At 41.4% G+C, this 12,993-nt stretch overlaps 1 protein-coding gene across 2 annotated transcripts in view; it reads left to right on the top strand.

The window, feature by feature from the left end:
• The window catches only part of E2F3 (E2F transcription factor 3), a 92,690-nt gene extending 81,944 nt beyond the window's left edge, over positions 1 to 10,746 (top strand). The window contains exons 5-7 of one of the 2 annotated variants that reach the window (XM_058432341.1): positions 3,716 to 3,830; positions 5,169 to 5,304; positions 7,192 to 10,746. In XM_058432341.1, coding sequence (XP_058288324.1) covers positions 3,716 to 3,830; positions 5,169 to 5,304; positions 7,192 to 7,454 — 514 coding nt within the window. In that variant the 3' untranslated portion in view covers positions 7,455 to 10,746. The remainder of the gene's footprint in view (positions 1 to 3,715; positions 3,831 to 5,168; positions 5,305 to 7,191) is intronic. The other variant, XM_032140485.2, reaches the window with a different exon arrangement.
• Positions 10,747 to 12,993: the final 2,247 nt, after the last annotated feature.

Raw genomic sequence — 12,993 nt, forward strand, 5'->3', positions numbered from 1 at the left:
TACCTGTGTGCCTGCGTGTGTGTGTGTGTGCAAACCCAGTTAGCTTTGCCTAAAAAGTCAGTATTTATGGTAAGATAGTCACCAACTCAATCCTATTATTATCTATTTTGATACCAGGTGGGAACTGTTTTTTAAAGCATTTTTTCATGTGTGGTTGAGACATATGGGTACACTCGTAGCGTAAGGCCACACTATTAAAAGATACATAAGGTGTCAGTATTAATGTTAATGACAACACTAAGCAGATTCGTCTTTGGCTTCCCAGATTTTTGGTGGGTGTTAGCTGTCACTGTTGGGGTTCTCACATTCTGTTTTCTTTTCACCAGATATCGTAGCAATTGAAATTGGTTGAATCTATCTGATTGGGCTATAGTTGAAGGGTTTGAAAGAGTAGAGAAAAATCATACTATAACTCTTAAAGTGCATTCTGCTGATTCCAATACAAAAACTGATTTCAAAAGCACCCCAAGACGTGAGAAACCCCTCTCAATTCATCTGTTCCGCTACAAACATTAGTCCTTGGAAATAAAAATACAAAAGGTCAGTTCTTGTTCTCAACTTCCTGACAATCTATTGATGATCTCAGGAAAACTTGCTCTTCATCATCTCACTACAGACAAAGTAAGAGAGAGATTGCCTCATTATGTCAAACAAGACTTGCCAATATTCTCAGTTATTAGAAGAAGACAAAAAACAGTACTGTAAGTTATCCCATCTCTAGTTTTAGTTCCAAACTTCTGATGATTCCACATCTACCATTATTTGACAAAAAATAAAATGTGTTCTCCCCAGATTCTTCTAGTGTCTCATCTTTAACAGACTCCCCCTTGGAGGATATGGAGATATTTATTTTCTTCCAATGTTGGCAGTTTTTCAAACCTGCAATTGTTCATTTCCTGTTGACCAAAGAATCAACCTTGTCAGCTGATAATTAGTGAGATGGAAGAGAGGTGTAGTGATTTGGACCCCCAGTGGTGGGCCGGGTGGGTTTACAGGGGAAGAAACCAACAGTTGGGCTGTTTCATTCATTGTTTGGTTGGGAGCCCCATTGTGGAAGAGATGGGTGGTTACATGTGATTGGCAGCCTTCCAGGACATGTGGCTTATGGCATTGTCACCTATATTAGCTTTCTCTGGGGCCTTTGTTGCAGAAAATGAAAGCTTCCTTGCAGGGAACTTCGAACCCTAGGAGTAAATTCAGGAGGGAGCCACAGAGGAAGCACTTTTAAGTTTGTAAGATTAGAAAATATATTTGCACAATTTATTTCAGTTCACCATTCAGTTCCCAAATTGGTACAGCTTGTTCACAAATGTGTTGAAATTTTCCTTCCTGCAGCATGTTGAGTAATTGTAGATGAGTTTTTCTTTTACACTTGATCTTAGCCAAAAGGCCAAGAAGCGATGAGTTTTTATTTTAATAAATTCTTGTCATACAGCTTTTTGACAGTGAGCTGTAGTGTAAGTACCTGGTTGTCAGTTTTTTCCAGTGTTCTCAGTAAAAAATCAGAACTGCCTGGCCCTCTATAAAGGCATCCGTTGGCTTCTTTGATGGGTTATACAGTGACCTAAAACCCAGAATCCTGCAAGAGCAGCCACTACAAGCTCAACACTGAATTAGCCATCATCTCAACTGTAAAGATTTGAAGGAGATAGTCTGTGATAGATCCCCTACATGTGTATATAGATTTCGTGTGAATGTGCTGTCTTTCTGGAGTAGTAGTTCCATAGCTGCATCCAGTTTCTAATAAGAAGCTACTACAGCCAGGCACGGTGGCTCACGCCTGTAATCCCAGCTACTCGGGAGGCTGAGGCAGGAGAATCGCTTGAACCTGGGAAACAGAGGCGGCAGTGAGCTGAGTTCGTGCCACTGCACTCCAGCCTTGGTGACAGAGTGGGACTCCGTCTCAAAAAGAAATAAAAAAGAAGCTACTATCGTAAGAGACGTGATTTATTCTAGGGTCTCTAAGCCCCCCCTTTTTTATATTAAATATATTAGATCACAGACTCTATTAGCCATTAAATACGTTATACTACCTGCTGAAATGCCTTCATTGGTTTGTTACTTGCTGTTTTATCCTAGGAATTTTTTGTGGGTTCATATAAAAAATAATAACTGGCTAAAGACATTGTTCATTAATTGTTTACTCCATGTCCCTTATATAAGACAGCCATGCAGACTTTTCTCTTTTCGTGCCAAGTGTCAAGGTCACTTGAATACTTTTGTCATATCGTAAGTACCATATTCTTTCATGATAGCCTTTTAGGCTTGGCTGTCAGGACATTTAAAAGAATTGTTCAGTGCTTAGAAAAAATGACCAAGGCCGGGCGCCGTGGCTCACACCTGTAATCCCAGCACTTTGGGAGGCCGGAGGCAGGCAGATCACTTGAGTCCAGGAGTTCAAGACCAGCCTGGGCAACAGAGTGAAACCGCATCTCTACTAAAAAAAAAAAAAAATTAGCCGGGCATGGTGGTGCACGCCTGTAGTCCCATCTGTTTGGGAGGCTGAGGCACGAGAATCATTTAACGCCAAAGACAGAGGTTGCAGTGAGCTGAGATTGGGCCACTGAACTCCAGCCTGGGTGACAGAGCAAGATTCTGTCTCAAAAAGAAAAAAGAAATAACTACCAAGAGTACTGAGATATTATTCTTTTCTCTTTTCCTAAATCAGTGTTTCTCAAATTCACTCAAGTTGTAGAGCACCTGGAAACTGCTTTCTTCCTCATGAACACTGAAATATTGGTAGAGTTAATATAGTATCATGCAAAGGATAATTTTTCTAACAGAAATAATGACACTTTTCTGTAGGCAATACAGAATCACAACCAGCCCAGGTGCACTTAACAAGCTGTCTGCCTGAGCAGTATTCTGAGTTCTTCCACTAATATATTTGTTACTTATTTATTTATTTGGTGGCTGCTGACACTTGCTTATACATAGAAGTAACTGGAGTTTCAAAAAAATTATGGCTAATAGAGATTACATTTTTTTTTTTTCCTGCAAATTGGAATCTGCCATCATTCAGTTTGAGTGACAGAACACTTTATTGGAGTTCATGGAATGCCTGTGCTGCAAAGGACCCTGGCTTCAAGATAAAATTTCTGACCACTTAGTTTTTGATTTTCATATGATCATTTATTTTAACTATTCTTTTTCTATGTTTAATATTTTAAATAGTCATAGTCTTTTTAGAAATGGGTGGGATAAAGCTATTCATTTCTTTAGTTGTTTAGAGTGTCAACCAGAAATGAAGATTCATGGGAGACCCTAAACATTTGCAGATACAGAAGGGAGACATATGCATACTTTTTTTTTTTTTTTGAGAAGGAGTTTCGCTCTGTTGCCCTGGCTGGAGTGCAGTGGCACGATCTTGGCTCACTGCAAGCTCCACCTCCCGGGTTCACGCATTCTCCTTCTTCAGCCTCCCGAGTAGCTGGGACTACAGGCGCCCACCACCACGCCCAGCTAATTTTTTGTATTTTTAGTAGAGACGGGGTTTCACCGTGTTAGCCAGGATGGTCTCGATCTCCTGACCTCGTGATCCGCCCGCCTCGGCCTCCCAAAGTGCTGGGATTACAGGCGTGAGCCACCGCACCTGGCCACATAGGCATACTTCTAAGTCATAAAATACTTTAAAATTTTCCATGCATCTATTTTGTCATTTTCATCATACTTGTATCTGAGGTAATTAGATGGAAGATTCCTTGACACTCTTTACGTTAGCTTATGTTACATATCAAGATATTCGAAAAATTAGTGGCCTTAAAGACCAAACTGTTATAGTTGTGAAAGCCCCTCCAGAAACAAGACTTGAAGTGCCTGACTCAATAGAGGTAAGGAGACAGCGTCTTTGTTCGTCTGCAAAGATCTTTTTGGAATACCTGAAATTGAATGACTCATTGACTCATAGTTCTTGTCCCCCTCCTATGAACTTGATGGTTCTTTCCCATTTATTTTATTTAACCATACATTTTAAAACATTTCAATGGTTTGATGTTCATTGAGTATTCAAACAACCTAACTTTGATGTTCATTGAGTATTCAAACAACCTAACTTTGACCTAGGAGGGTGTTCAGGTCAAAGTGGTATGTGATACCCTGTCCCTCTCGTACTTTCTCTTTTTCATGATGTGTCATCAATGGTTTTGATCAATTTGAATCACTTTGGAAAGTTTATATTGATTATCCTGTATATGGTCCCCACCACGAACAGATATATAAATGTTTTAAAGGCTCTCCCTAACTTATAACATTTTGAGAGATCAAATGGGGCTTTGGGTTAGCTGATAGATTAGAATGTTGTAAGAAAGTAGGGGGCATATGTTTATAATTTTCAGATATACTTGGATGATAGAGGCCTAGACTACAACTATAACATAAAGAGTTGTCGTAAAAAGAAAATGCATAGGAGATAAAAAGAGAATGAAAGTTAACACGCTTCCATCTAGGGTAGACTTCTTACCTTTAAAGATAATAATAGCTCTTTGATCTGGATGAAAAAGATTTTTAAATGTTAGTACGCTGCATTCTCTTAACAGATGCAGTTCCTAGCACTTAAGAATACTATTCATCAGTATACAGTTCAACATGAAAAAGTCCTACCATAAAGGACAATAACATGGAAATACTGAATTTGGAACACTTGAAGGACCTTGTAATAATTTGCAGAAAAAGAATATCTCCAAAGAACACAATTCACCTCACCCATTGTGCTATTTTTAGACTGACTCCCCTCTCCCCCAAAGCCCCCTAAAAGAGTTTTCTTTCTCCAGGGCAGGACTCAGCAAACTTTTTCATTGAATTGCCAGGTAGATAGTAAATATTTCTGGCTTTGCGAGCCGTACAGCCTGTGTCTAGACTATTCAACTGTGCACCTCTGACATTGTAATATGAAAACAGCCAGAGGCAATAATAAACAATGGGAATGGGTGTGACTCTCTTCCAATAAAACTTTATTTACAAAGCCACTTGGTGAACTGGATTTGGCCCTTAGGCTGTGGTTTGCTGACCCCTGCTCTAGAGGATGACGGTCTTTCACAGAGTTGGACTAGTAGGGAAAAAGCAAGTGAACAATGAACATTGTCCTTACTTTCCATTTTTAGATAAAAATCACTATGGCTTTTATTTCTAAAAGAACTTCTGATTCGAACTCCTCCCACTTCTCTTCATAGAGCCTACAAATACATTTGGCAAGTACCCAAGGGCCCATTGAGGTTTACTTATGTCCAGAAGAGACTGAAACACACAGTCCAATGAAAACAAACAACCAAGACCACAATGGGAATATCCCTAAACCTGCTTCCAAAGGTAAAAACTCCACTTTTGTCTTTCAGAAACTATGTTAAAAATGAGGGTGACTAGAACCATCTGTATTGGAACCACAGCCTAGGCAAGAAACACAAACTTCTATTGGTATTAGGTAACATGTTTTAAAAGACATTCTGACTGGTTTGCAGAAGAAAATAATGATTTGGGAAAAACGGCTCCTTCACTCACTTATGGAGTCGCTTCAGGCTTTTGCTATTGGCAGAGAACATTTCCTTGCAGCGTTTTTGAAAACCGGCTAAAGTGAGGAGCAAAGCTGTGAACTGTCTTGGTGGATCATCAGAGGCACTTGGCCACACAACTTTGAATCACACTGCAGAGCTCATCAGAGAGGGAAATGAAAAAGGTTTGAAGAGAAAAGCCTTTCTTGGAGAATTTTTGTCTTATTTTCCCCCCAGTGAGATGGGGAAAGGATATGGGAGGAGAACCCTAGGAAAGTAAGTCTTGCCAGGCACAGTGGCTCACACCTGTAATCCCAGCATTTTGGGAGGCCGAGGAAGGCGGATCACAAGGTCAGGAGATCGAGACTGTCCTGGCCAATACGGTGAAACCCTGTCTCTACTAAAAATACAAAAATTAGCTGGGCGTGGTGGCGCGTGCCTGTAACCCCCGCTACTCGGGAGGCTGAGGCAGGAGAATCACCAGTGGAGCTGAGATCCGCCACTGCACTCCAGCCTGTCAACAGAGCGAGACTCCATCTCAAAAAAAGAAAAGAAATCTAACTTCTCCTTCCTGCTCTGCAAAGAGCAAAGGAAGCTCTTTGCAGTAAATATTTTTCCATTTCCTAGCTTGAGGATATATATGCAATTTTTTTCCTTATTGTCTCCCTATATAGCAGCAAGAATAAGGGTGATTTAAGTGAATAAGTCTGATTTAATATTGAGCAAAAGTACATCACCTGAAATGGTAAAACAAAAGGCCGTCTTTCTTCACCACAGAAATCCAAAGTGGATATGTCTTATTGTATGTATTTTTAGAGATCTTTTTAATAAGCTGGTTGTTCAAAAAAGACTGAGTTAAAATCAGTGAATTCTGCATGTAGTCCCAGCTACAGGGAGGCTGGGGTGGCAGGATCGCTTGAGCCCAGGAGTTCGAGGTTAGAGTGAGCTATGCTTACCTGTGAATAGCCACTGCACTCCAGCACAGACAACATAGCAAGATGCCATCTCTTAAAAAAAAAAAAAAGTTCTTTTTTCAGTTGGTGAGTTTCTACTAGGAAGCCAACTTTTCAGTATGTATATATTGTTTTGTTTGGCTTTTCTTAAAACAGTGACTAGATAGCAGAGAGAAGTTTTTGAACTTGTTATCCTCTCATCATTGAAGCTATTTGCGTTCTTGTTTATTGACAGTAGTTATTTGAAAAATGAGTGAGCAGACTAAGGCCAAAGAAAGATGGCCAGGCATGGTGGCTCACACCTGTAATTTCAGCACTTTGGGAGGCCGAGGAAGGCAGATCACTTGAGCCCAGGAGTTCGAAACCAGACTGGGCAACATGGCAAAACCCTGTCTCTACAAAAAACAATTAACCAGGCATGGTGGCTCACACCCGGAGTCTCAGCTACTTGGGAGGCTGAGGTGGGAGGATCCCTTGAACCCAGAAGTTCAAGACTGCAGTGAGTCATGATCACACCACTGCACTGTAGCCAAGAGAATAAGACCCTGTCTCAAAAATTAAAAGGGGGAGGGGGGTGGCAAGGAACTTTTTTGTACCTGTTAGCATTAAAGGTGATCTGCATCATAAAGTCATCTCATTGTCATTATTAGCGGAAGGTACGTGCTTTTTTCTAACAGCAACATATACATTCTTCCAGAAAAATTCATTTGATTTTTCTAACTTATTTTTTGTTTCCACCAATGTTTTCCTTTCAGACTTGGCTTCAACCAACTCAGGACATAGTGATTGCTCAATTTCTATGGGAAACCTTTCTCCTCTGGCCTCCCCAGCCAACCTCTTACAGCAGACTGAGGACCAAATTCCTTCCAACCTAGAAGGACCGTTTGTGAACTTACTGCCTCCCCTGCTGCAAGAGGACTATCTCCTGAGCCTCGGGGAGGAGGAAGGCATCAGCGATCTCTTTGATGCTTATGATTTGGAAAAGCTCCCACTGGTGGAAGACTTCATGTGTAGTTGATTATGCTTCGTGTGAACTCTCCTTAAAAACCGATATTTTTTTATCATGGAACCAGAACACCTGTCATGCAGTGTTGTCCCTTCCTACCTTCTTCCTCCAAGAGAGTATCATGAAGTAAACTACAAACTTCGGAAGAAAGCTGACATTTTAATGAATTTTTTAAAAAATTAATAAACAAATTGTCTAAACGCACAGTTGCAGGCTCCCTTGGGAAAGCCCTGCTTTGCTCCAGGCTCCAAGATCTCCTGGCTAAGTCAGCAAGTGAGAAAATGTGCAATCAGGTGTCTCTCACCCCGACTTTTCCTTCCTCCTTCCTCCCCGGATTGGCTTGCTGTGCCTGACGGATGGGCTGTAGAATGGGGTCTGGCCACCTGGCCTGCTGGGAAACAGCAATCTTCCTTAATAGCATTTCAAGCCGTGCCTTCTCCGCAGAATGCATGTCTTTGGGGTCTGCTAATATGGAATGGAACTGCAGCAAATGCAAACTTGAAGTCATGCAAAAGTATGAAATGGATTTCTTCAGCTCTTCTTAGGAATATTTAAATTACTGTCATAATTCAGTTTAAGCTATGAACTGTGTGTCCCAGTAGGAGGTCAAGAAAACCTCCACAGCCTTCTGGATGAAGAACCTGTTTTCAAATATACTTGTTGCAGATACAGAAGACTAGTAGAGTTCTGCCACTCTAAGCTGTTGTGGATTTTCCTGTCTCCATGAACCACTCCCATTCCCCTGTCCCCAATGTGTTTGTGAGTTTCCAGTTGATTTGTAGCAAATGCCTACTTAGTTCTTTGTGGATTGTTTTAGACTTTTTATTATTTTAGCTGCCATTTAAGCATTCCTGTGGCACCCATCACCATTTCAATTTAATTGTTTACTTTGAAGCGGTTTTTGCGAATTCATATTACTTAAGCAGAGGGAGAGACCCTCTACTGATCAGAGCATCTAAACCTGTGTGATCTAAGGTTTATCAGCCTCTGCAAGGAGCTTTGTCCCATCGTGCTTCCATTCCCAGGAGGGGGAGCTTGGAGCGAGTCAGTCCTGGGGCTTGCTGCCATGGGTGGCCCATTGGAAAGGAGAACCAGGTCAGATTATGTAACAGCCCCAAGGAGCAGCAGGCATGGGTCCCTCCATCCTTGGGCTTCCCGGGGCCCTGTGACAGGGGAAAGGGCTCTCTTACACCGCACTCAGGGAGACCACTTCTCAGGATGGGGTCAGATGGAGAGACCTCTAGGGAGAAAGACATCCCCATTGTGTGAGTGGCATTTCCTTAAGCTGGCAGGAACAGGGAGCAGCCCTGTGTCGGGGGCTGGAATAGTTCTGGCGAGAACCCGTTCCCCTTCCTCTGTGAAGGAATAAGTTGGACCAAGGGAAGTCAGGGACGTAGAAAATGAAGCAAAACAATGCCAGGGTGTCTCCCGCTTTACTCTTCAGGAATGGTGTCCCAAGTTGGAGGCTTTGTGTCAGCTGCAAATCCTACCAGTTATGTCCAAGAATGGCTTTCCCTTGGGCAGGTGGCAGTGGCCATCTCCCACTGGGAATATGACGTAGTATCTCTGGTCCGTTCCTTGGATGCTAAGGACTGCGGGAATGAGGGAGTCAGATAAAGAACAAACCTCGAAACGAACAGTTAAATTGAAATGCTATGTGCCTGACCCAATGGTAGGCACATAGTAGGCACTCAACTCATGTTTAATTGAATTGAAAATATCCCTTAGGGAAAAAAAGAAAAAAAAAAATCACAAAAAACCACAAGAGCCCCAGCCAGTTTACTCCAGGTAGATTTCCACAATATGCAAAGTGGTGGTGGGGTCAAGACAGATGACACCAGCACTTTAAACTCTTTGTGTGGGTATGCGTGGGTGTATGTTTGGGAAGAAAAACAAAGGTGCAGACTATCTTCCTTTTTTCTTCTTCAGCCTCCATCCCTGGCCTCCTCCCCTCACACACACTGGACTTGGTACAAAATGTCGGTGTGGTCCTAGATGAAGCATTGGGGTGGGGGAGGGAGAGGGAGCTTTGTGTTAAGTGCCTACTGGAAATGCACTGTGGGGTTTTTTCCTGTATGGGAAACCATTTATGCCAAGCTTTTCCCCATTTCCCATATTTATCTCATCTGGTTAGCTGCCTCTGCTTCCAGCTTTGTGTAATTCTCTTTGCCAGCTGCACAAAGCTGATTTTTTCCAAAGTCTAAAGACTGAGCTCACCTGGCTAGATTGTGTGTTTTGTTGAATTTTTTCATAATGTAATGCCGTATTTATTGTTTTAAAAATGAAAGGAATACTAATAAGTCTTAAAAGTTCCTTCATGCATAAGATTTTTTTCCAGTTACTAGGCTTGACTGGTGTACATTAATTAGATGTCCATACTGTATTTTGTTTGCATTAAGTAATTTTCTTTTTGACTTAGTATCCGGCACACAAAGTGGGTTAGTACTACAGTATTTGCATTACTTTAAGTACTAAGTATGCAGGTTTCCTGGTACCATTGAGTTGCTGCTATTAAAGCTCACACACGAAATGGCTAAAAGTTACAAGTGTGCGAATTATGACTGCGTGAGCCTTAGAAAATAAAATGTATAAAGGGCAACACATGAGCTGTCAAACAGTGTTAGGAATGTGTTTATATGTACAGAGTTGTGCATAGCAATCGTTTTATTTAAGTTGATATGTAGTCTACTCACTTTTTCATTATTTAGCAATTTTGTACAAAAATAGCAATTAATTTGTAAACACTGCCAGAATACTTTCTAGCTGGTTTGTAATTTTTTTAAGAGTGTTATTTTGTTTTTGTTTTTCTGTTCTTTGTTGTGGTTCTTGTTTTCATTTTTGTTGTACGTGTAGATTTGTAAATAAAATTGCAGTATTTAAAGCTTAAGCTTTCAGGAAAAAGAAAATAAGAATTCAGTGTGTGCATGACAACTCGTGTGTATGAGAAGGAGGGATTTGCAGGAAGATGGCTTGCAGAGTAAGTCGGGTGGCAATTGTCAGGGTGTGGGAATTTCTTTTCCTACGGGGTACGTGATTTTGTAAAAAGAAAGTATTTCTCCCGAAATTGGGAGTAGGCAAACTACTAATCAGTTTAGCTTTGTGTTGTATGCTAGTTTAAAAAAGAAAATATGTAATATAATGTAAAAAAAAAACAACAAAAAAAAAAGCTTTTATGATGGATTTTGTAAATAGATTTGTTACAGGGTGACCTGTTCTCTAGCTGTGATCTTACCACTTCAAATGGGTGTAATTTGAATAAATTTTGTATGGTAAAGGATCAATAAAATGATTTTTTTTAAGAGTTCAGGCTTGTGGATGGGTTTTCTTTAATATTATCTTATGCTCATCTATTAACTGAATTTTTTTTCTTTTTCTTTTTCTTTTTTTTTTTTTTTCTTTTTTTGAGGCAGAGTCGGTGGTGACTCTCACCCAGGCTGGAGTGCAGTGGCGCAATCTCGGTTCACTGCAACCTCCACCTCCCGGGATCAAGCGATTCACCTGCCTCAGCCTCCTGAGTAGCTGGGACTACAGACACCCGCCACCACGACTGGCTAATTTTTGTATTTTGAGTAGTCTAGACGGAGTTTCACCATGTTGGCCAGGCTGATCTCAAACTCCTGACCTCAAGTGATCCACCTGCTTTGGCCTCCCAAAGTGCTGGGATTACAGGCATGAGCCACCGCGCCCAGCCTATTAATTGAATTTTTTAAAACATTCTTAAGGAGAAAGGCTAAACAAAAGTGTAAAACGTCGTTTGCCTCACACGGTGTTTGGGACTCTGAGAACGCTGAGCAAATATTTGGTGACCACTTGCGGTGCACTCTGCGCTCTGAAGTAGAACTTACCTCATCCCTGTGACCATGTGCATAAACCACTCGGACACAATATTTTTACACTGAGAAAGTGACAAGTTCGACTCCTCATAAGGGTTATAAAGCCAATACATTTTAATTCTGAAGTCTGGTAATTACCTCCCATGTTCTAGATGATGTATTTCTAGTAATGCCATCTAGGAGCAGATTTGAATTTTTTGACTGCCATGTCACACTGTTAACTCTGAACTTATCATTTAAAAACCTCAAGTGCTATATATTGTACACACACAAAATCAATATAAAAGGGTATGAAGTTTAAAAAAAGGGGCGGGGGGGGACGTTACCTGCCCCGCTATGCTATTCATGCCAGAGATAACCACTGTTCTCATTTTTCTTGTATTATCCTTCCAGTCATTTTCTAGGCACATATCTGTGCATGAACATGTGTATTTTATTTTATTTTGTTTGTATTTGTGTATTTATTTGAGACAGAGCCTTGCTCTGTCGCCCAGCCTGCAGTGCAGTGGTGCAATCTCAGCTCACTGCAACCTCCGCCTCCTGGGTTCAAGCGATTCTCTTGCCTCAGCCTCCTGAGTAGCTGGGATTACAGGCATGCACCACCACACCAAGCTAATTTTGTATTTTTAGTAGAGACGGGGTTTCACCATGTTGGCCAGGCTGGTCTCGAACTCTGGACCTCAGGTGATCCACCTGCCTTGGCCTCCCAAAGTGCTGGGATTGTAGGGGTGAGCCACTGCGCCCGACCTATTTTGTTTTTTGTTTTTGTTTTTTTTGTTGTTTTTTTTGTTTTGTTTTGTTTAGAGACAGAATCTCACTCTGTTGCCCAGGCTTGAGTACAGTGGCACCGTCATGGCTCACTGCAGTCTCAGACTCCTGGGCTCCAGTGATCCTTCCCACCTCAGTCTCCTGAGTAGGTGGAACTAGTAGGCGTGCACCACCAAGCCTGGCTAATTTTTTATTTATTTTTGTGGAGATGGGGTCTTGTAATGTTGCCCAGGCTGGCCTCAAACTCCTGTCCTTAAGCAATCCTCCCCACTCAGCCCCCAAAAGTACTGGGATTACGGTAAGCATGTGTGTTTTAGCATGACGTAACATAAGTCATATCATATATGCTGATCTGAAGCTTCGTATCTCTATGTCACATTTTTCTATGTGAGTACTTGTAGATCACGTTCATGCTCTTCAAAGGCTGCATACCATTCCAGTGATGTAAAAAAATATATATTTTTTTTGAGATGAGTCTCGCGCTGCTGCCCAGGCTGGAGCGTAGTGGAGTGATCTTGGCTCACTGCAACCTCCGCCTCGGCAATTCTCATGCCTCAGCCTCCCAGGTAGCTGAGATTACAGGTGCCCGCCACCATGCCCGGCCAATTTTTGTATTTTTAGTAGAGACGGGGTTTCACTATCTTGGCCAAGTTGGTCTTGAGCTTCTGACCTCAAGTGATCCACCCTCCTCCGAAAGGGCTGGGATTACAGGCCTGGCCTAAAAATGTATTTAATAATATACTTAGGTGATTTCCTGTTTGAGAGAGAGTTTTGTTCATTTTGCTATAAAAAAAATGTAAAGTTTTTAGAATGCTTATATGTCAGGTACTGTATGTTTTATGTGGTATAATTCTCGTAACAAAATTTACCATTAGTAACATTTGATAACATTCACATAACCATCACTTCTGTCTAGTTTCAGAAGACATTTTCATCACTCCAAAAGGAAA

This window comes from Hylobates moloch, unplaced genomic scaffold (genome assembly GCF_009828535.3).
Source record: "Hylobates moloch isolate HMO894 unplaced genomic scaffold, HMol_V3 SCAFFOLD_20, whole genome shotgun sequence".
NCBI lineage: Eukaryota > Metazoa > Chordata > Mammalia > Primates > Hylobatidae > Hylobates > Hylobates moloch.